This window comes from Acanthaster planci, linkage group LG14, assembly GCF_054643075.1.
Source record: "Acanthaster planci isolate LZ-2023a linkage group LG14, COTS_SCS, whole genome shotgun sequence".
NCBI lineage: Eukaryota > Metazoa > Echinodermata > Asteroidea > Valvatida > Acanthasteridae > Acanthaster > Acanthaster planci.
The window spans coordinates 3,424,555-3,447,938 of record NC_141790.1 but is presented as its reverse complement, the minus strand read 5'-3'; the positions used below and the strand labels follow the sequence as shown (position 1 = coordinate 3,447,938).

The 23,384-nt window shown below is 40.4% G+C and overlaps 1 protein-coding gene across 1 annotated transcript; it reads left to right on the top strand.

Moving 5' to 3' along the window:
• Positions 1-1,689: 1,689 nt before the first annotated feature.
• LOC110986990 (sodium- and chloride-dependent neutral and basic amino acid transporter B(0+)-like) lies at positions 1,690-23,307 on the top strand. Its single transcript, XM_022249362.2, has 14 exons — positions 1,690-1,893; positions 7,231-7,535; positions 9,632-9,763; positions 10,083-10,233; positions 10,864-11,058; positions 13,406-13,538; positions 13,753-13,887; positions 17,300-17,403; positions 17,754-17,878; positions 18,065-18,177; positions 18,609-18,743; positions 19,150-19,365; positions 19,729-19,893; positions 20,907-23,307. The coding sequence occupies exons 2-14, from the start codon at positions 7,322-7,324 to the stop codon at positions 21,099-21,101; spliced, it is 2,013 nt and encodes a 670-aa protein (XP_022105054.2). The 5' UTR covers positions 1,690-1,893; positions 7,231-7,321; the 3' UTR covers positions 21,102-23,307.
• Positions 23,308-23,384: the final 77 nt, after the last annotated feature.

Genomic DNA, 23,384 nt, shown 5'->3' with positions numbered 1-23,384 from the left:
TGATTCAAGCGGTTCATTTGGAAGCGAAACACTTCACATATTATATACATGCACACGTTATGACTCTCTGACAAATTAGCATAGATTCCACTCACTTTCTTGTTACGTTTTGCACTGAACGTACGCGTAGCTCTGTCACAACTCCCCCAGGATTCAAGTAATAAATTTTAGTTATTAGTTAATAAATTAGTTACTCCACCTGCAACTTCGTGGACACTTCAATAATTTATGTTCAGAGTCTTTCTCAAGCTATTTACATATTATTTAGTATATACAATTTCTTCTTGAATAATTGCAGATATTGTTTAATATTTACAAGACTATTTACAATTATTTACACAATGACCAACGTTAATTTAGAATGAGTTACTTCGAAGTAGTTAAGTTTCACTGGCTGATTTAATCAAGGAACCAAATTGGTCTTTAGACCTGTTATAGTCTATATATTATATTATTATATCCAAATTGGACCGAGTCACTGATCTAGTTATGCAATCGTTTCAAACAAACCTCAACCCGAAGTAATATTCTTACCCTGGAAACTTCTAAAATAATAATATAAAGGTTTCTTAATGGAATGTATGAAAAAGCAAAGAAAGTAATCCTAATCTATGAGAAATTAATGAATGAATACTCTAGTAATTAGTGAATAGATATAAGGTAAATAATCCTAATCTAGCCGGCAAAAGAAAATATGAATGGGCCAACCGTTGTCAGTGTTTAAGTCAGTTTCCATTTGGTTTTGAGTGCTTGTGATGAGGGCCTCCCTCTTAACTGTTCAGATGTCCCTATAACGCTACCTCCAGATAAGTCGGCTGGAATAAGGGCAACCGTCACCGAACAACCAGAAGTTCTTGTCTGGGCTGTTACTCGTCACGGGCCTGTCTGCCTCGCGAAACGGACGGTGCTTTCACAAGGTAGGGACGACTCGGCTGGTCGCGGGCATGTCTGCCTCGCCCAGCACGGCCTCTATCTAAGCAAAGTTGCCATCTGCAATTTTTGCAGCAAACGATAATGATATACATGTATACCCTATAAATAGCCACTTCTTCTCATAAATGAAGCTAGGGGGTTTGATCGCCTGGCTTCGTTACAAGATGTCATAAATATCATATAATAATTAATCAAGGCTGATAATAGCTTCATTAAGGCTACATGTACCTTATAAAAGATGCACACCATAATTAAACAAGTTTCACTGTCCAAGTATCATTATGATGCCTCACTAAGGCGAGTAAGGATCTTTAGATAATAATATAACTGCCATTCAATGTTCAAAGTGACACAAACTGTACAAGGAAATAATAACAGTAGGTTCAAACTTACGGTCTGCTGGCAGAGATACCGGTTATTGCTCCTGGAGCCTACCGTCGGCCCAAAACCTGGTCATCGGCGTTCTTAATTAATACATGTATCTGCAAGCTTGTGAAACCATAGTTAGCAAAGCTTCCAATCGTGTTCGATGTTAGAGTGGTGTATATTTTTTTTATTTTAAAAACCGCGGGGTTTGATCACATGACTTCACTGTTCAGAAGACAATACTCAGAACGCCCAAATTATATAAAAGACCAGACCATGGCGATATAAATATTCATCCGGAATCATGCATTATTTATCAGTTCTTACCGTACACGTATATCTGGGTATACAACGAACACGCACAATACACACATGTAGCACAGTCTACAAACGCGGGACACACAAGTTTTCTACTGAAGCATTACAGCATCTGTTGCTTGGAAAACGCTGACAAAGTTAATCTTGAAGTTTTGAAGAGAGTGTCTAGATATTTGCATAAAACCATTCCCTTTGGTCTAGGAAGGTATGTGGCAAATTCTTCTTCGGGTCTTGGAGAGCCGTGCGAGAGGAACCTTAGACTTCAAAGGGTAACTGGTAAGCAAAAATCATGGAATCGATCCCATCTGAACGACCTTCTATTTTTTTTTCTCAACCCTCAGACCGCACTCGGAATTATTTATGAAATAGTTTATGTGTTAGGATCAGCCAAGCATAAAACCATTCGTTTTTTTTTTCTAGGGACGCATACCGTACACAACCGTGTGGTGGGCGCAGTAGTGTTCCATCGTTTTTAACGTACGTACAGTACTGTTGCGCGTGGGAACGTGATTTAGGGAGTTTATATTTTCGCATTATATTATATTTTCACTTAGTGGACTGCGACGCAATGGCGTCATTTTGACAGTTTGTGCGTACGCTGTGTTCTCTGGCCCAGCCACTGCCAGAATCCAGGACGCGTCCACAGCATATTTGCCGTTCATCTCAATCAAGCACGCTGTTCACAGAGGGAGCCATTTTTCTGGTAATCCTTGTAACTGAAGTCATTATTCATGGAACGGTTACCATCATAAAGAAACATAAATGCCTCTTAATCCAACACATTGCCAAAATGATGAAAAAGAAGTGCTTCACGGAGTCAATGGATTTTCGCCAAGCCAGCTATCTGAACGATTGATCGTTCAAAATGGCGCGCCCGTGTGATTAACACTAAGACGTTACATGACGTCACAACGCCTTGATAGCGTGTCAACTGAAATCGAAACAGTTTCAAAAGGAAGAGAGCCTGAAAGTTGACCCCTGATGGCGCGCTTCCGGAACCTAGATATGAAAAATGTCGTGCAAAGATTTTAGAATTTGTAATTTTTTTTTCGTTGCTCCAACTTGGAAAAGGGGCTTTGGAAACTATTTGCAAGTCTATCAATTTGTAGAAACTGAAAAATTAACCTGACCTAAAACAGAAATATCCTGCCAAAAATGGACCCATCATTTCCGAAAATCTAAAATACATGAAGAACAGTCCAATGCGGTGGCCTTGTACGCAGATGAACAATAAAAATTTTATGGTAGTCTGTCGGTAAAAGCCGAAATAAAACAGATCAAAATATTTTACACACTTCTATAATTTATGGGCCTAAGGTAATAAACTTAAAGCAATACTATACTGCAATTACGAAAGATTATAATTTTTTATATAACCTTTGCCAACAACTGCGTGATGTCAACTCAACGGAATCTGGAACCCATCGACTGCAGGTAGGTAAATATTTGCACAGTTGTACAATCTCGTTTTCAAGAAACAGGGCAAGTGAAAACAAACGTGTATATGGACTAAGAGACCTAGGTAAGATATCGCCGGACGTAAAAGGTCATTAATAACATTCGCTTTGGTGACTTTTCCTGAATATTAGTTGAAGAAGGCAAAGGTAAAATTCCAACATGTTTGTTTCATGGGTGGTTTCAGTTAGGAATTATTCTTCCAAAAATTATCGAACGTGATAGGACGGCCCAATGTAAAACCCCACAGGCAGACCGAGCAAGGGTTCCAGAAGCTCGCTGTGATACGTTACCTTTTACTTCGAGGCTCTAGTATACTGTATGAACAGGGCTGTTGACTGCTTGAGTGAATGTCCGCTGTGTACATGAACGGCGTTCTCGTCCACACAATCTAAAACCCTCTTTTGCTTTTGACCTCCACGTTTACCAATTGGCAGCCGTGCACTAGTATGGGCAAACTCAATGCCATCTGGACTAGTTTGGCCGTAAGGCATGAGAATTGGATCGTCGTACGGTGGATGTCTTTGCCATCTTAATAGATCCAGATTCTCCCAAACCAAAGACTCGGCATAATAGACCAGTTCACTAATAAATTCTAATTTACGTCCGGATGCGTATAAACAATACATGGAAAGCGGAGGGAGTTAGCATGAGCGGCCACTTGAAACGTACCATTAAACAAATGGACGTGTTGAGATGACCAGAACAGAAAATAAGATTTCACAGACAGACTCGGAAATAGTCCAGTAGGCTGGCCCTAGTCTGGGGCGAGGAAAAATACGTCACGTAAAAATAAACAACAAATGTTTCCAAAATGCATCTCGTTAAAACATACTTGGAAACAAATGCATCTTGTAGAAACGTACTTCTCTTTTTCATAAAATATGCTTGATGGTGCTCAAGGGCTTTCGTAGTATAGCAAAATCGAGCACCAATCCCTTTTCAGAAATGATTTCAGTAAGTAAATTCCGGGTTCACAATGTGACCAGTAAGACTTCTGCACTGAGCTGTATCTTCACCAGATGACTTCACGGCAACAGCATCCTTCCTTGTCCGGGAAAGCATGGATGCGTATTTAAAGTTTCCAAAAAAGTGCACTGTTCAGTTGTTATACAATGAAAAAGAGTACAAAGTTGCAGAAAACGCATGCCTGAGAGAAAGTTATTGCGTATACTTTAAAATGTTGTTTTCTGTAAGGTTGATATTCACTTGCCATGGACAGCCATTGGATATTCATTCCTTTTACTTCTTGAAATGAATCATAATATAGATTACAAACAGTAGCACAAAAGACTTTGCTCAAGGCTGCTCAACTGGATTTCCTTTGTAATTTCTAAGGGCTTAAAACTGACGGGTCCGTTTTCAGATTTTTGGCAATGAAAGTTTGACAATATTACCCTTGACTATGCCTATTGGTTTTATTAGTTACCGGTTCGTCACTTTTTTTTGAAGATGCACTTAAATGGATTTGCACTGTGGGACTGTAGGGAGGTTAAACGAAGCTTTTTATTCCAATGAAAACATTTGCTTAGGTAAAGAAAATGCTTCCAGAGAACTTAAGATGACTAAATATTATTTTATGTACATCGTGGAATCATATTAGTGTCTGAGGACAACGTTCAATAGTCAAGTTGGTTGCTTGGGACTTCAGCGGGCGTTGTGTCGGGTAAATATCGGATCAATTTTGAAGATATACCGTGCTCAGAGTTTAAAGTTACTGTCCAACAGATTCACATGTTTTACTCTGTTTCTGATATCCCTGTTCTTATTGTGCAATAAGTAGATAACCAAAGAAATCGTCATCTTCGCCCAGAACAAAAGCAAAAAAAAAAAAAAAAAGCGGGAAACTTTAATTCCGGGTGCAGAGGCATGCCCATGCATATTGATTGAACAGCGCCTGGTTGGTCAGGAGTGTTGATTTTGTTAGTAGCGACGCGACCGTAGCGCGTACATTTTATAGTCGCTCATGAACCAGTGAAGCGCAGTTCCAACCAAAGGAGTCTCTGGCCGTGTCCGAAACGGGCTGCCAAAGCTACAGTTAGGTCTACTGTCTCCAAAGGAGTGACAACCTAGTCCTAGATGTGGACAACCTCACGCAGCCCCTGTTGACATAGGAAAATTGTGTCCGCTATTGGTCTAGCTTGGTCCAGCTCAAGGATCATTCGCGTCAGTCGCTATCAATGTGACGAAAAAACTCCGAAGAGAAATTTGCGACTTCCTAATCTCTGAAAACATCGGACGAATCAGTATAATACACACTCATTACCATCATTTATTCTGCATGTATTTCAACTCAAAAGGGTGACGATTTGTTATATTAAATATGATGACGATGACGATGTCTAACGATAATGATAATGATGATATCGATGATGATGTTCATGGTTCAATCTACGTAAAAGAAAATTAATTTAACTAACCTAAACTAAACTTAATTATCAATAGTTAAAGCTATGCATAATTTAAATCGAATTTCCAAATCATTCATTCATTATCATTGAAAGGGAATAGCGAACATTTACAATATTGAGCTTATCCAAGAACAAAACAATGGCAAATTCTCTTATTCAACTTCAAAGCTGCAGAAGCTGACGTGGCCAATGACAAAGTGACGGTAGTATAACATTATACGTGTATATATGAGAGAAAACCTACCAATACTGAATTATAATATTGAATCTATTAATTAAGTAGAGACATTTTGGTCAACTGGCTAAAGTCACCCGGGTCAGGTCTATGGAGGGCCATACAGAGGGTCAAAGGGAGATTTCATACTCGCAAACCACATGCTGGTCAATTTCCGTTCAAGGGTTAAAGTTCGTAATTCATCTTTTGCCTCTCTCTCTAATCAATCTGTTCGTCTTTATACATCTATATGCCTTCGCGGTTGTTCTTAAACCCCTCTCCATGCGCATGTTTCAGTTTAACAGTATTTGCACTGTAGGCCTGATAAATAGAATGTTAAGTCTGCGGCTAGACATTCATGAGTCAAAGAGGTTCATTAGAAATATGAACGTCATTAATTTGGGGGCTCAGCCTAGCTTAAGTTAGGCCTATGTCTTGATTTTTGGCGCGATTGTATGCCTATTTTCTGGTAAATTACACTTTTCACTATTTAAATTACTACTTGCCTTTCTTTGTTTTGGGGAACGTGTAAGAATGATAGTTCAGAGCTTTTCCTGAACCTGCTTTTGCAGCTGATGGCTGCACACGTCGCCGACATTGTGATTCGCGATCCAGACGTACACGGAGCGCCGCCTCGATGCGTACGTGTACATTTTTTTTGTACTTGGCGAGCAAATACTTCCGTCGAATATCACACCAGAATGGCACCAATCGCGATTACACGTTTCAGTGGAGAGTTCCCCATCTTGCGCCGCTGTGCGGCGCTAGAAACTTTGATCATACCAATCCTCGTTTATTGTTTTTGAAACAGCGTCATCTATTGACAAGGAACTAAGGTTCTTCCAGTAGAGGGCGCTATTTTATTATAAGGGATCAATGAACTTTGTGGTTCCCTGACTTAAAGATTCCTGGCTACTGTTGATCCAATCGTAGGGGGTTAAGCCTTAAAGTTCTGGGAGTGACGTAGAGAGTGCTGCATAGACCGTGTCTAAAATAACTCAAATATCAACCCCCAAAATCTAGTCAGCTGAATCTACGGTATTATTAAGTTTAGCTAAATGGTCTAGCATATTAACTATTTCGTTGATCTGCAAGAACTGTGCAATTAAGAAATTGAAAGTCAAAAACGACTAAAGATCAACACAAGACCTCTAATCTGAATTTCAGTCACAAGCTTTTCAAATGAAGGGCAACAAATTTAAAGCATTCCTTTGTAATTGTTAACCCTGTTGTGACTTGTGACTAGTCTTGTGCGTGGTCTTGTGTCTTGTATTGTGTCTCAACTGCAACACTGATAAAAATCACTGCACCGTTTCAAATCATAATTTCTACATATCGAATAGAATACATGGAAACATACATGACACAACGTATAGACTGCGTGAACGTACTGGCTGTTTTTATCTGCATAGTCAATACACTTGCCCTGTGTTTAGTTACCACATAATCTATGAATGGTGCCAATCACGTTGTTTGTCTGTCGCCACTCCTAACTCGATATGGACCTACAGTGGAATGATTTTGGTGTTTCAGGCACAATTTTGTGAACGTGTGTGGCTGGTCGGGTCGACGAAGCCAGCTACGGACGTACCGGGGAACAGTATACCAATTAAAACACTGCAGGATGAACGGCCAACAGCAGCCAGAAAAGGACGACCTTGGAGCCGACGAGAAGGACGATGGAGCCGTCGAATTGGAGGAAGAGAGGAGTGGTGACGAGAATAAGGAGAGGGGGAACTGGTCACACCCCTTGGATTTCGTGCTGTCCTGCTTGGGGCTGGCTGTGGGCCTTGGTAACTTATGGCGATTTCCCTTTCTATGCTACAGGAACGGGGGCGGTGAGTATACGTTCACAAGTCGCGGGTTTTGCAAATTTGTAAAACTGAAGTACTCGAACATAAGCATAATTATTCACTGTTTCTAAACCATGTTTTTTTATTTGCAAATAATAGCTGTTTTGTATTACATGTCTTTAATGGAAAATCAAATTTTCATGTCACGCACATTCTTTTGACATTGTTAATCTGGAAATAATGTCCATAATGTTCACCGACCACGAAAACATGGGTTTTGACACTTGATTTGTTTCGATTGGATACTTGAATGCAAAACTTGTATTTCTACACCAAATTAAGACCTTGCAGATAAATAAATACAAAAGGAGTGTTCAGAAGATGTACAGTATGTGGATGTATTTTGGTTTAAACCATTTTACCTGGACGTTTGGGATGATGTAGCCAGTTTGTATTCGTGATGTCTTTTTGTTCATCTGATCACGGAACTATAAAACCGTTTCATAGCTTCATGATCAGCGTCTGCACGTGCACTGAAATCTGTCATGATTAAGATCAATCCTATGTTGCTGTAGCTTCAGAAGATGTGCATTGTGTCTGTGTATTTTGGTTTAAAATAGTTTTTTTGTCAAGGAATTTACCTAAATGTTTTGGATGATGGATTCAGTTCTTATTTGGGATGTTTTTTTGTTCATCTAATGCACGCTTGTTGCTTATTATTTTTAGATTGTTCCCAAGTGGAGCATTATTTGATTTTGTCCATACATCATACAACTATTCAGTGGTATTATTGCTCAGAGCTCAAATACTGTTGTGAAAGTGTATACGTCATCCGAATCGTTTTAAGAGGCCGACTTTGAAGGAACAGGAAAATTTAAACGAGCTTTAGAAACTTGAGAAGCTTCAATCCCCAAATGTTTGCGTTTTTGCGTTTCTTCGATTACTCACAATGATATGAAAGAACCAAAATCGCCTATTATTAGAGTTGAATGAGTGAATCTATACAAGAGAAGACTGCGTACGACACTCAGACAAACACTCGAAGGCACGAAAAATCGGGTACCGTCAAAACGAGCATTCCAGTAAACCCAATCCCAAAAAGGAGTCGGAAAATTTCTCGTTATCATTATATCTCGACGCTGACAACTTGGACAGCTTAGCTGTGAGTCTAACAAAGACTTCAGGTCTATGACATTTCCACATTGCATCCTTTTGCAAAACGTTGGAAATAGGGTCGATCTGAATTACTTCACGACTTGCACAGGACACTTGGTATAACATCAGAAACATGATCGTACCCGATGAATGGTTTCTCTGAGTATCAAAACAAGTTACTGTCGATTCAACAGAATGATCGTTTGCCCCAACTGACGTGTTCTACATTTACAGACGCAAAAACTACTCAGTTGAAACATTAAAGCTATAGCTCTATGGTTGAAACTCACCAAAGTATATCGCGTGCTGTCTACGTAGGAGTCTTGGATCGTGTCGTACACCGACTTGGATCACGTCGTTCTTGCTCCCTTCGTTCAAAGCCCGTAGAGCATTTGGAGCAAGATTTCCTCCCACTCACGGAAAATTAGGTTTTTGGCAAGATGCGGGAAGCTCGTCCCGTCAGATATCAAACAATTAAACGGAGAGCTAGTCAAAAATGTACGAAATGTACGGGACCAGGACGACAAACAAACCAACTACTATGCGGTGTGTCTACCCTCGATTTGTGGAAGACGCTCATGAAAGACTTTTACTTCAACTGCTCGAAACTGAGTTGGAAACCGACAATAGATTATTGTTCCTTGAAGAGACATGGCCCGGTTGCCCACATGATCCTGAATGTGAGCACCGTGTATTAGTTATCATCAATGTAGTCCACCCCCCGCACCAGCAACTCGTTTCATGGTTAACTGCAGTTATTATCGGCATATTTTTAGAGTAACCTGTTCATGAAAAACTCGAGTCGTATATGTGTACCTGCGATATTGAAATTGGTCACCTGAGCAACAGTTCTTGCAGAATTGGTGTCCCAGTTCCTCAACCACTTTCTCAAGCAGTTCCTTTTTCAGGCACCTCTTTCATTCATTATAATGGCATTTGTCTGAGAACCTTTGGGATCTTTAATAGTGTCTGTGTGCCATTCACAGGTGCGTTCCTGATACCTTACTTCCTGAGTCTGGCCTTTGCCGGAATGCCCATGTTTTTTATGGAGGTCAACTTTGGCCAGTACTGCAGTTTGGGTATTATGACCTGCTGGCGAGCCTTTCCAATCTTAAAAGGTAAAAAAAAAAGGCCAAGAACAATGTCACCAACCAAACAAAAAAGTAACAAGGAATAAAGAAGTTCTCCTTAGCAAAGTAGGATATTTGAAACAAAGTTAGTATAATCCAGCGTTATCGAGTGCTTACAAATAACCAAGAGGATAAAAGGTAAAATGCAAACTGGGGACTGTGCCCACTGTTAAAACTGGAAGATAAATTATGAACTTGTATCTGATTTGTGAGGACCATGAATGATTTGACTTATGGCAATGACCTCCTGTAAAAGCTCGTGCTGCCATTGTTGGTTTTTTCTTCAATTGTTATGTTTATTCTCCAGGCGTGAGTTACGGACAGTTCCTCGTATGTTTCTATGTGTCCATCACTTATGGAGTTGTCATCTCCTACACGTTCTATTATTTCTTCATCTCCTTCACGTCCTCACTACCTTGGGTTGGCTGCGGGCAACCCTGGAACACTCCAATGTGCAGGTACTGGCAACTGACAACGAAGGAAAATAGAATAAGATCTAGAGCTGTGAAGGATACCTATCCATGGTAGTTGCAACGGGGAAGGGGATCCCCCACCCCAGTGGCATATCCAGCGGGGAGGGGACAACATGCCCTCTGACCTTTTTTGTCAATAATACTTCATAGATGAATAGGAAGAAAGTGATTGGTATAATTATTATTTATCACCACCAAAAGGACTCGGCTGTGCCATGCTCGATATTTTTTTTAACGTGGCATGCGTGTAAAAACACTCCCTTTCATTACAAAATGTGAAATTTGAACTCAATCAGACATATAAGCTCATTTGAAATTCAAGGCTGCATGCGTGCCAGCCCGCGTGCATTGAGCACAGCAGAGGAGTATACAATTTAGCCCCTGGCGCCCCCCCCCATTGGCTCCAGAACCACGTCTGGCTTCATGGATGGAACAGGTTGCAAGCAATTTGATTCACTTTTGGTTTGCTAAGGTTTGGAAAGAAAAAAAAAACAGTTTTGTAGGTATCCAACTACTATGGAAGTGGACAGGTCTAGGAAACTAAAAAAAAATTAATAATAAATTAAACCTGATCAAATAAAAACTGGTCATATTAGCACTCTTTCTTCATTCCAGCGACATCGTTATGGACTGCTTCCAAGTTGAAGGGGTGATCACTTTAGACAATGAGTGTGTGCCGTTGAAGAATTTGACAGAGTTTGAGTTGGAAGAGTTAAATATCACCGTTTCTGATCCAGGGAACTTCAGCCTGGAAAACTACAATGATCCTTGGAAAGCAATGCGCAAGTCTCCCAGCGAAGAATATTGGATGTATGTCTGCAGTGAGTTTGATTGGTTTAAAAAACACTTTTGACTGGTTTTTAAAATCTATAAATTTCTCATTGCAGTGTTTACTGTCCTTAAAAGCAGAACTGCTTTTCAATTGATGTTTTTCCCCGAAGTTTCCTACTAAATTTTGGGAGTATTGTTATCTTGGATCGATGACTCAGAATGAAATCAGACTTGAGACGCAGAATTGTTTGACTTGAGACTTGACTTCGAAAAAAATTGACTTGAAATTTAACTTGAATTGGGAGAACTGATTTGGGACTTGAGATTAATAAATAGTAGGCAGGGGTGAGATTTCTCCGGACTTTTCCCGATTGCAGGGTTTTTTCATCAAGATTTTCCATATGTCGGGATTTTCAAACGTCAATCTCTTTTAAAATCAGAAAAATCCTGAGGTTAGCTTGGGTGTGTAAAAGTTGACACAGAACACAAAAATGGGTGTTTAGGTATAGTGCCTTTGGTCAAACATAAATGTGCACTATAGACATTGGCGGAAAACCCGGGGGATGGGGGATATCCCCCCACACACTTTTTGACCCAGGGGATCACCAATATGATCACCCGCCCTTCAAGTCATTGACGTTATGCGTAACCGTAGCCGCTCCTTAATTGACGTGGTACCTTGGACCATGTGCTGTGTCACTCTCTGCATAAAGATGATCTGTCAGAAATCGTCCCCCACATTTGACAAGAAATCTCCGCCCATGACTATAGACCTGCGTTGTTGCTGTAGGCCTCTCCAAACGTCTCGTTACTATTTTATTGATATTCACTTCCCCCGTCTCTCCACTGACTCGTAGATATTTATCAGCTTTTGTTGAAATAAATACGAGTCAAAAGTGTGTATTCAACTTTAAGCAAATCTGTCTGTTGCGCTTTGAAGCTTTTCATGCTGAGGGTGGCAAGTTGAGTGTAGAGGTTTGCGGTAGCACCACACAAGGATATCTCTTTCCGAGTATGTAGCACCACACAAGGACATCTCTTTCCGAGTATGTAGCACCACACAAGGATATCTCTTTCCGAATATGTAGCACCACACAAGGATATCTCTTTCCGAATATGTAGCACCAAACAAGGATATCTCTTTCCGAATATGTAGCACCAAACAAGGATATCTCTTTCCGAATATGTAGCACCAAACAAGGATATCTCTTTCCGAGTATGTAGCACCACACAAGGACATCTCTTTCCGAGTATGTAGCACCACACAAGGATATCTCTTTCCGAATATGTAGCACCACACAAGGATATCTCTTTCCGAGTATGTAGCACCACACAAGGATATCTCTTTCCGAGTATGTAGCACCACACAAGGATATCTCTTTCCGAATATGTAGCACCACACAAGGATATCTCTTTCCGAATATGTAGCACCAAACAAGGATATCTCTTTCCGAGTATGTAGCACCACACAAGGACATCTCTTTCCGAGTATGTAGCACCACACAAGGATATCTCTTTCCGAGTATGTAGCACCACACAAGGATATCTCTTTCTGAGTATGTAGCACCACACAAGGATATCTCTTTCCGAGTATGTAGCACCACACAAGGATATCTCTTTCTGAGTATGTAGCACCACACAAGGATATCTCTTTCCGACTATGTAGCACCACACAAGGATATCTCTTTCCGAGTATGTAGCACCACACAAGGATATCTCTTTCCGAGTATGTAGCACCACACAAGGATATCTCTTTCCGAGTATGTAGCACCACACAAGGATATCTCTTTCCGAGTATGTAGCACCACACAAGGATATCTCTTTCCGAGTATGTAGCACCACACAAGGATATCTCTTTCTGAGTATGTAGCACCACACAAGGATATCTCTTTCTGAGTATGTAGCACCACACAAGGATATCTCTTTCCGAGTATGTAGCACCACACAAGGATATCTCTTTCTGAGTATGTAGCACCACACAAGGATATCTCTTTCTGAGTATGTAGCACCATACAAGGATATCATTGTATGGTGCTACCGCAAACCTCCATACTTAAAATTTGTCTGTTCTCGTACTTTTATTTTATCCTTAGAAATATCCTGCGACCAAACAGTATGGGTAAAAAGGTGCTGGCTAGGCCTGTTTTTCAAAACATCATGGATCACGTCATCAACAAAGGATGCCAGCCATGCTGACTTTTATAGGAGAAATGATTTATGACTAGTTTTTCTGCAGGAAGAGGGCCTACAATAACTCTGAAAATCAACATGCAAAGTCCAACAGGGCCTTTGAGTCTCAAGACAGTTTAGTCCCTGACATCGCTGAATTATTATCTAGTTTCTACTTTGCTTTCTCTCCTTTCTTTGCTGAATGGTTTTATTCCAGGAGGATTGTCACACAAGAATCGCCCAAAATGAACGAAACTGGAACCATTGTATGGCAGCTTCTACTCTGTCTGATGTGTGACTACGTCATTACCTTCTTGTGCCAAATCAAGGGTGTTAAATCTCTAGGCAAGGTAAACATTCATTTCGTGAGCCTAAAGTCATCCTAAACGATTGTTTACATTTTCAATAGAGTGGAAGAGGGAAAGGGAGAGTTTTCTGTTTCTTAAAAATCTATGGATAGCAGTCTGCGTAATTTTTACCTGAAGGCATGAATATTACAGAGCACTAAAAAAATAACTGATAACTTATTGGGATCCTGTCGTTTTGGTATTTATGCTTTTCTAGGTCGTCTATTTCACTGCTACATTCCCTTACGTAGTACTGATTATCCTATTGATTCGAGGCCTGACGTTGCCGGGGTCTGATAAAGGAGTCTACTTCTTCATCACCCCGCGATGGGAGTACCTCGTTAAGCCTAAGGTACAAGTGAAACCTTTTATTGTATTGGGGTTTTTCCTTTACTGAATGAATCTTCACTGGTTGGAAGAATTTCTTTTTCAAAAGAGTGAATTGAGGGACAAGGATTTGCAGTTGATAACAAATGGAGAAAGGGTGACTATAATCAGCAACCTTGGAGTAACGTAATGGAAGCCATCTTTTGTTTTTGTTTTTTTGCTATATGATGCAAGATATGCGGCAAAGGGGACCCCCTCCATTGTGTATTCTTTTGCGTTGATGGAATTTTTGGAATTTCTTTCAGATTTTTTCAAATTGAAATCGGAACGGCAAGCCCTTTAGCTCAACAGGGTATGCCGCACTATCGGTGTTCCAAACGAAGTGGCACGACGCTGCTTTATTTACGTTCGATGTTTAGCGCAACTGCTGTCCCATTGCCGCGCTATTGCCACATTCATAGTTCGACACGGCAGTGGCACGACGTGTAGTCTTGTATGTAGTCACCTTGACATGCTTATAGTATTGTCTATAGTCTATTGTACAATTCTGATCCCAGTAGTCAGATATTATTTTAGCATGAATATTAATGACCTCAACACGGGGATTTCAAAAGACAGAACTCACAAAGAAAGGACAGCGGAGACAAAGGTTAACTTAATGTAAAATTAAATTGATCTTTCGAAAATCAGAAAACGCAACAAAAGTATTCTAAATGTATTTACACAGGACAAATTATACAGTCATAAATGTATTGAAATAATAAAAGGGATACTGGTATCCAACTGAAATGTATTGAGGGGTGTTGCGATGGGAGCCTGGTACAGTCACCGCGGGAGATGGTGGTCATCCAGGCTGACCGTCATGGTCTTCACCCATTTTGTAAACACTGCCTTAAAGTCATAATAATACTGTATATTCACGATTTTGATGAATGTTTTCGACCACTCCCACATGTTTACACTTTTTACTGACAAGTGCAACATGAGAAGCGAACTGAAATGGATTTCTTAAGCGCGAAATTTAAAGCTAAACTGAGCTGCTCCTATTTTGTGTTTTTGACGAGGTAAGATTTACAGATGAATATTCTCTATGACCTAGAGTTTTCCTAGCCTAAAACAACACATAATATCACAAAACAACTCTTCATCTTACAAACCCCCATCTGTGCAAACCTCAAGGTTTTCGAAAAATGTAGACTTTACATGGGTGATGTTTTCAGCCTGAACCGCCATTTCGGTAGCCCACGTAAGCGTGGTACCGGTGCCAGACAAGTGCACTGTACATGTATATCACGCGCGGGCGATCTACCCGACACTGCATACCCGTCTGACTAGAAAAAAAAGCGGGGTGACAAGCACTTTAACTCGATATTCTTTGGTAAATTATGAACTCCCCGCAGTGCAAAATAACCTCCACTTTCTGCTATATAAACAGGTTGGGTGGGGTATTGTCAAAACTTTTAAACGACTGGTATTTTAAATAACATACTCAGAGGTTGATAACTGAAATAGTCCTCTTTTCAGATTACATGCACTTTCAAAAACTACATAACATGTGGATCACTTTTACTTGAAAGGATTTTAAAGAAAATTTGAAATTGTTTTCTTACACTGAAACTGTTTGTTTTCATTTGTCACTTTTTAATACCTTAAATAAAAAAAAAATAGTTCTGGAACTACATACCAATCAAAAAGGACAGAACAAAGCTACTCTTGACAAAAGTTTCAAGGATACAAGCATGTAAATTTATTACTTTTAATTGACAGACCATTTGAAAGTGGCTCTTTGATTATGGATCACATACACAATCTCCAGACATTATGCAGAATATGTGCTGAGAGAGTAAATCCATGGAAAATCCATAACAGGCAACCTAAGCCTTGCTCAGAAAATCAAGAGAAGATACAAGCAAAGTATAAAATCAATGTAGAAACCGATGAGCCACATTGCTACCCTCCCTTCATGTGCCATCTTTGCAGTTTAAATCTTTATCTTGCTAAGACACATCCTGAGCCAAATGATTGCCCCCCTCACCCTCCAACAGGCCCCTGCTTCATTTGTGACAAGGTGAACGTTTCCAAAAGAGGTGGTCGTCCTTCGAAAGGGAAACATGCTCATCTTATGACTGTTGACAGGGAAGAGGAGAAAGCCAAGGCAACTGTGCAGAGGAACTTCGAGTGGCTTAGGCAAACAACGACTCCGACAATGGGGCAGGATTTTCAGTCAGATGATAGTTCTTTTATTTGCAAGTACTGCTGCAAAATCTTCAACAGACCTACTGAAACACATTGTGAGCACATTGTTTGCTTGGAATGCCCAGAAGAGCTGTTTTCCAAATCGTCATCTTCAACAGTTCTTTGCTCAGTATGTAAAAAGCAAATCAACCTTCTGCATATCCAACCTGCCAAGCAGTACTTTGTGAATGTCCTCATGAATGGGAGGGTCAAGTGCAATAAATGCAACCAAAGCAGTTGGCTCAAAAATGCAGAAAGACATGACTGCAGTAATCCACAAAGTTCAGCACCTGTTGATGAGAAGATATCAAGAGATATTCTGAACCATGCAGTAACTTTGATGTGTAGAGGCATGCATAGCCTTAGCTATGTTGTAAGCACGGTTTGCAAATAATAATAACATGATCTATAAACCCAAAACCGACATATTTATAAATGAACGTATGTGTACTGTGCAATGGAGTAAACACACAGGCATATTTGTCGTGTATATGTTTATCTTTGTCAAATTTGTTAAAAATAATGCTATTTGAAGATAGGTACCTGACGGCATGTACTTCGGAGCAACTTCTTCACGGTGAGGGCACCCATGAAACAATCACGCACGTAGAGCTCTCGTGGATATTCCTTCAAGATGTAGTGTATCAATGCAAAAATCAGCGTGTCGTGTAATGCCTTGCAAATGCGTACCGTTCGGTTTGCACAGTTCACAGAGCGCAAATAGATTGTAAAAGGTCCATTCTTCAAGCTGGATGTCAAGCCAAGACTGGCAAAACTCTAGGAGCAATACTTTTGAAGCTTTAACAACGGTAAAAAATCCCGTAATCGTCGATCAATCACCAACAGACGTTAACTTTTAGACACTCTTCTCACGCGTGTCCGGCAACCAAAATGGCCGAACGTACTGATAATTAAAAGGCCAATTTTGTGTTTTTAATAAGCCGTATTCTAAAAATATTCATTAACACAGTGCCTCTCAAAAAGGATTTAATTAAAAGGTGATCCTTTCAGCTCATTAATATTCATAGTACTTTTTACCACAAGAGGGCGCACTTAAATGGCGCAAATCTTGCGCATACGCACAACCTCTTTTCCGTGCCGAAACAGCGGTGTTGTGCAAGTTCTTTAGTTTGATTGGCAATCAAAATGAAGGACAGACGTTCAACTGCGTTAGTGGTGGTGTTGCTTTTTTTTCTGCTCAGGTTTGGTTGGATGCAGTGGTGCAGATCTTCTATTCCCTGAGCGTTGCTACTGGCGGTTTACAAACACTGGCGTCCTACAACAAGTTCCACAACAACACATACAGGTGAAAATAATCATTCATTTTGAGAAAATGTATCAAGGATTGGAACATTTTTAGAATACCAGAAGTAAGAGTTTTGTATCCCACCTTTAATTTTGGGGTCTTGAATATTTTATTGCCCTTTTTTGGTTTTGGAAGTTTTGGCCTTTTAACCAAGCTAATCCAGGCACCCAGATGGACGTCCGGGTTCTTTCTTTCATTGTGTGCAATTTACAACAAAGCACTTCAACAGAATTGCCAAACCACCTGAATGGATTTCCACTTTTATTTTCGAGGCACTGTAAAAAGAAACTCAAATTTTTTCCAGGCTGGAAAGTATCATTCTGACTGATCTGTCTATATTTCTGCTGCAGGGATTTGATGATTGTCAGCATTCTGAACTCGGCAACCAGTATCTTGGCCGGCTTTGCTATCTTCTCCATCCTGGGATACATGGCCCATGTCCAGGGTAAAGATGTCTCTGAGGTTGTCAGGCAAGGTATGCGAATTCTGGAAATATAACTGAGATGCGCAAAGAAAACACGTGATACTCTCGCTCAAAAACAACACTTAACTTCCTTTTTCCCTAACAGTTTTCTGGTCTTTTTTCGTTGAATAGACGTTCCCATTTTTCCTCCGAGTCTTTTCACCAGTGTTTGGCCATTTGTCTTGTTGGTTCTTTCAGGGTTTGGCCTGGCGTTTGTCGCCTACCCAGAGGCAGTTGCCAGAATGCCAGCTTCTCCTTTCTGGTCGATTCTCTTCTTCTTCATGCTCATTACACTGGGCCTGGATACCCAGGTATTTATCTGTTTTATTTTAAATGGAGGTACAATTTTTTATGGCTTGGTATATGTGTTTTATGACATCTACAACCTTTACTAATCTTTCAGTTTAAAACTCATCTTTCCTTTTTTATCTTCTTAACAATTTGATATTATTAGTTTAGAGGCTAACCTCAGCTGTTTATTTCAGTGACATTTGGGGTGAAATTTAATTTTTTATTGTGCGATTGTACATCGACCTATTGTGGCATTATTCCTTGCACTTCAGTTTCATGGAAAATGAAGACTTGTTTAAAGCCAGTAGACTGTATTATCCTAGAACCTGCAGGATTTTGAATGATTGTGAAGGATCTGAGATAGTGAAGGTAACTTTAGCTTGAGTGATGAGAAGAGGGGAAAGTGTGTCAGAGACTGGGACCACCAAAATCCACTTCATTTTCTATCTAGTTTGTAGGTATTGAAAGGTTGGCGACGAGCTTAGTGGACGAATACCCCAGGCTCTTTCCACCTCGGCGCAAGAGCTTTGTCACTCTGGGAATCTGTGTGGTGCTGGTTCTGAGCAGTTTGATTTGCATAACTGAAGTATGTAACCATGCAAGATATCAAAAAATCTAACGATGTTGAGATCACCAGACTACTGAATGGGAGACTGTTAAGAGAAAGCCAAACAGTACAGCTTCCCCAGTACTGTGTAATTATTTAGTTCTGTAGATGGCTCCTAAACCCTTAACCATTGGCACGAGTGTATTGTGCTTGAATTAGCTGAAAGAGGTTACATGGGCGTCGCCAGGATTTTTCCAGGGGGAGGGGGCAAGCCACTTATCAATTATCTAAAGATATTTTCCCCCTCCGGCAACGCTCGTGACAGGTTATCCAGTGACCCATCATGGGGGGTGGGTTATATTAGCAAAGTGACATTTCTTCTCATATTATTACCTTCCATAGTAGAAGTACTGAAATTCCAACTGAGCTGCTTTCCGTCCGACAGGCCGGGCCCTACTGGATGTCTCTCTTGGACAATTACGGCGCAAACTTTGCGATGGTGCTCTTCGCATTCCTCATCACCGGTGGCCTGAGCTGGGGCTACGGCGTACGACGCTTCATTAACGACATCCGCACCATGATTGGGGACCGGTACGTGGACACGCTGCATTTCAAGTGGTGGACGCTGAACTGGGTGGTCCTGACTCCGCTGTCCATGGGGGTAAGTTCGTCCATCCAATAAAATCCATGGGTGTCTGAGGAGGGGTTCTATCCTCCTTGAGTCGCCCAACTTTTCCTGGAACAAAAGTTAATTCACCTGGATACAACTGCTGTAGGAATCTCATAAAATCATTTGCTTTTGAGAAAGTTCGCCCAAATAAATTGAGCTCCTGGTATGTGTGTGATTTGCAAAACGAAACATATATTAATGTCTTATAAACCAAACAGGCACCGACATACTTTTTAAATAGCAAAATGAAAATTGAGAAAAGCTTAATGGAAATACACAAATGCCTTAAAAGGGTTGTTGTAAGAAATTAGAGTATAAAGACTCTACGACATCATTTGTTCCTTTTGTGGGCAGGTTATTTTGGTGTTCAACTGGGTGAGCTGGACCGAGCCCGAGTACAACGGATCGTACCCGCCCTGGGCCAGAGCGCTCGGCTGGATGATTATGATCACCACGCTCATTGGTATTCCGGGACATGTGGTCTTTGAGCTGCTCAGAAGGAAGGGCAGTTTCATGGAGGTAAAGAACATGAAATACTAGATTAAGTGTTCCATAAGCCCTAGACACCTGTGCTGTGTAAGCCCTACACTCCAACCAGGGCACTGGTATTCTCGGACATGTGGCAGGCACTCAGACTTTGCATTTGATGTTGATGCAAAGCTATAACAATAATATACAGTTATGTTTAGTGTTCCTATGAATTGTGTCTCACCTAGCTTGACGCTTCCCCCAAATCGGAAATTGAAAGAGAGTGCTTCTCAAAACACGTCTGGCTTTACTCACAAGTGTTAGTCGCCTCGTGTTTCATTGGTCAATAAAGATTATTAGTTTGTTAAACAGTAAACTTGTGGGAGGCAGTGGACATAGAAGGGCATGGGAAACTGAACCATATCCAACATCTTCTAACGATAATGTGGCCACTACGGCTTATTTATACAGATGAAAGCTTGTGAGCCCATTGTTGTTTTTATCGGGCCTATATACTGAGTATATAATTTCCTATTCACCATGAGCAGAAGCACCCCCTTATAAGTTGAAAAGAGCCGTGCTGGTCAGGATTTTTCGTTTTGTTGGTAGCGACGCGCATGCAACTTGCATTCATTCATAGTCGTTCGTGAACCAGCTAAGTGAAATTCCTACCAAAGGAGCCGCCGTTGCTAGGAAACTTGCACCTTCTTCTGGTCAAGCCCGGGGCCTATAGATTCAAAACTGACAGGGAGTCGTTTGGTTTTAGAAGTTTCTTATGAACTAGGCCTACGTAGGCCTACTTGTCAATTTGTGCTCACCTTGGCTAATTAAGATGACAGATAATGGTGATTGCAGACATTGCGAGTATACAAACAAAAAGGAAAAGAAACAAAAACAAACAAACAAAAAAGAACAGAGGGTGAAAATCACCACATTGCTCGAAAATACCATGATGATGATGACATGCATGATTACCACTAAAACTTCTTGCCGTATCTCTATCACAAACAACACATTTAGGATTCATTCAGTCCTTGGTTTTCGTTCCATCCCTCCTTGGCTAGCGCTTCCGCAACATCACTTCTCCACTAGACTCCTGGGGCCCGGCTCTGACCCAACATCGAGAGGAGGCGGCGGAAGTTCACCGCCACCACGGCACCACCATGGGAGGAGTGGTGTGCCTGGCCGAAGTCAACGCCACCTCTAGGACCGTCAAGTATGCTACCCTCGGTAAGGACGAAATGGAAGTGACAGTTTGAGCAACAAAAAGAAAGCTCATTATTAATTCATTATTATCAAATGGGACATTATTAGTGACTGGGTAACTGAGAAATTGAAACAGAGTGAAGTAACGTTGAAAAACCTGTTTTTTTAAGGAGTCGGGATCTCAAGAAAGTTATTAAAACGTTCAGAATACTTGCTTCCCACAAATACTCCACAATATTGTAGTCCCTTTTGGCAAGAGAAGGTTAGATTTAAAAAAAACAAAACATGTTGGTGTTTGGGAAAGGTGCTTATGCTTATAGCTCTTTAGATGTTTTTGATGTTTCTATCAATTGAAGACAGTGTTTTAGATTTTTTTGGCATTGAAAGTTATTTCAGGTATTGTATTCCTCTACGAAATTTCGGTAGATTCTAAATATTTTAAGGTTCTTCTCCAGTAGAGATTTAATATGAATATCGTGACTCCTTGACCTTAAGATTCCTAGCGACTCCTGTAAAATCTTTAACCTGCAGAGCAACCTAAGCTGCCATTATTATACAACAGTGGTGAGTACTCTCATTCAATTAAAATAATCTGGAAAAACTACCCAGAAGTTTTTCAGGTGTTGAAGACAAAACAAATCAAAGCTTATTACCGGTACTCATCTTTTCGTTTCATTTCCACCAGCACAATCGTAGACGTTTGGACATTCTCTTTAGAAATGATAATTCCGAAAAACACTCCTAAAGCCGATCACCATTGTGAAACCGGTGGGCTCCGATTGTCTAATTCGTCGATGTATGGGGAAATCAATTATGGTGAGGTTGAGGTTACTGACCAAAATTTAAACAAGGTTATGGTCTGGGTCGCCGAAACACGCCCCGGCTCTTCGAGAAAGGGCCTTTAAAACACGTCCTTTTTGCACTTTTTGGAGACCACACTTCAAGATATTCATGGTAGGATTTTTCCAATACCTAACTCATTTATTGAATAAAAATCGAGATACATTGACAGATTGTGCAAACTTTCGATTTCCGCTTAAAGTTCTTTTCGTTGAAAGTTTGTTTTCGTTTGACTTGATTTTTACAGGCCTAAAACAAAAGATTCGAAGTCAACTGGAAGTTTTCAAGAGTATGATGTAATAGAAAGCTGCATGAAGGTTTCAGATTTGTTGCCATTTTTTGCTAGATTTTGTTCTCTTCCCGACTGGATGACTTTGCATATCGACCAAATCTCAACTATTACTTAGTGAATTCCTACATGTGGGCGTAAATAATGATTCGGAATGAAGACAAAGACCTCAGTAAAACGTTTAGTTCACGAGAACTTCATTTTTGAAACCGAGGTTCATTTGCTACCAAGGCATGGCATGCTAGGAAACGAACAAAGTCACAGCAATAGCGCGCAAAGTTTGCTTGTTCGTATACATGACTTGTAAACGGAATACCCTAAGTGACCTAGGTTCGGTGTACATGTTTCGTTGATGTGCCCTAACGTGGAGTGGCCCCTAACGTGGCGCGCTTTCACTTTTCGCCTCTCGTGCCTTACCGGAGCAATGTTTTTATCTCAAATTCCACAGCTAATAAACTTCATCAAACTATCAATATTCTGATTCGTAAATTGCGATAGTATGTACATGCTACAAAGGACTGTGCCTAAAACTACGAAAATAATTTTCTGACAAACTTATGGATGGGTATGTGCGTGGAAGGAATATTTCTTTACAAGAATTGATCAACTTTAAAGAATTTCGAAAAATGTTTATGTAGGATTTTCTGCGATTTTTTCAAGTGCACCTTGTTAGGGAACACTCAGCTGAATTAAAGCCCAATTTCCCGACGCCGACATGTCTGAATTTCAGACAAACTTTTATGACAGTGGAATTGTTCACAGAGGTTTGACGCCATGTATAATGAGGGCTATCGTACGAGATTTAACCAAATGGTTTTAGGGTTTTTCATCAAAAGGAACGGAAGCCCGTTAGTGTCAATTTGAACTATGCAAAAATAATTTTTATAGCCAAATAATGCAATATAAAGGCAACGTCTCAAAATTCCTATTGGATAGGTGTCCGACAGAACAGTCCGACCAATACCTTGATTATCGGTTGGCTATAAGGTGAAGTGTTCTCAAGTGGCCAATTCTAACCGGTAAATGCCTTCGGCTCGACTGATATGTTGCATGACTCCCAAGGCTGTGTGGTTTTAGTGGCGCAACACCCCCACTTTTATTCACCGAGTACAAGTTCTTAGTTATTGTTTGCATTAGTTAATGACCCTCTTTCCCTTCTTCTCTGTTCTCCATCAGTATTCCTTAGTGACTTTATTCTATAATGTGT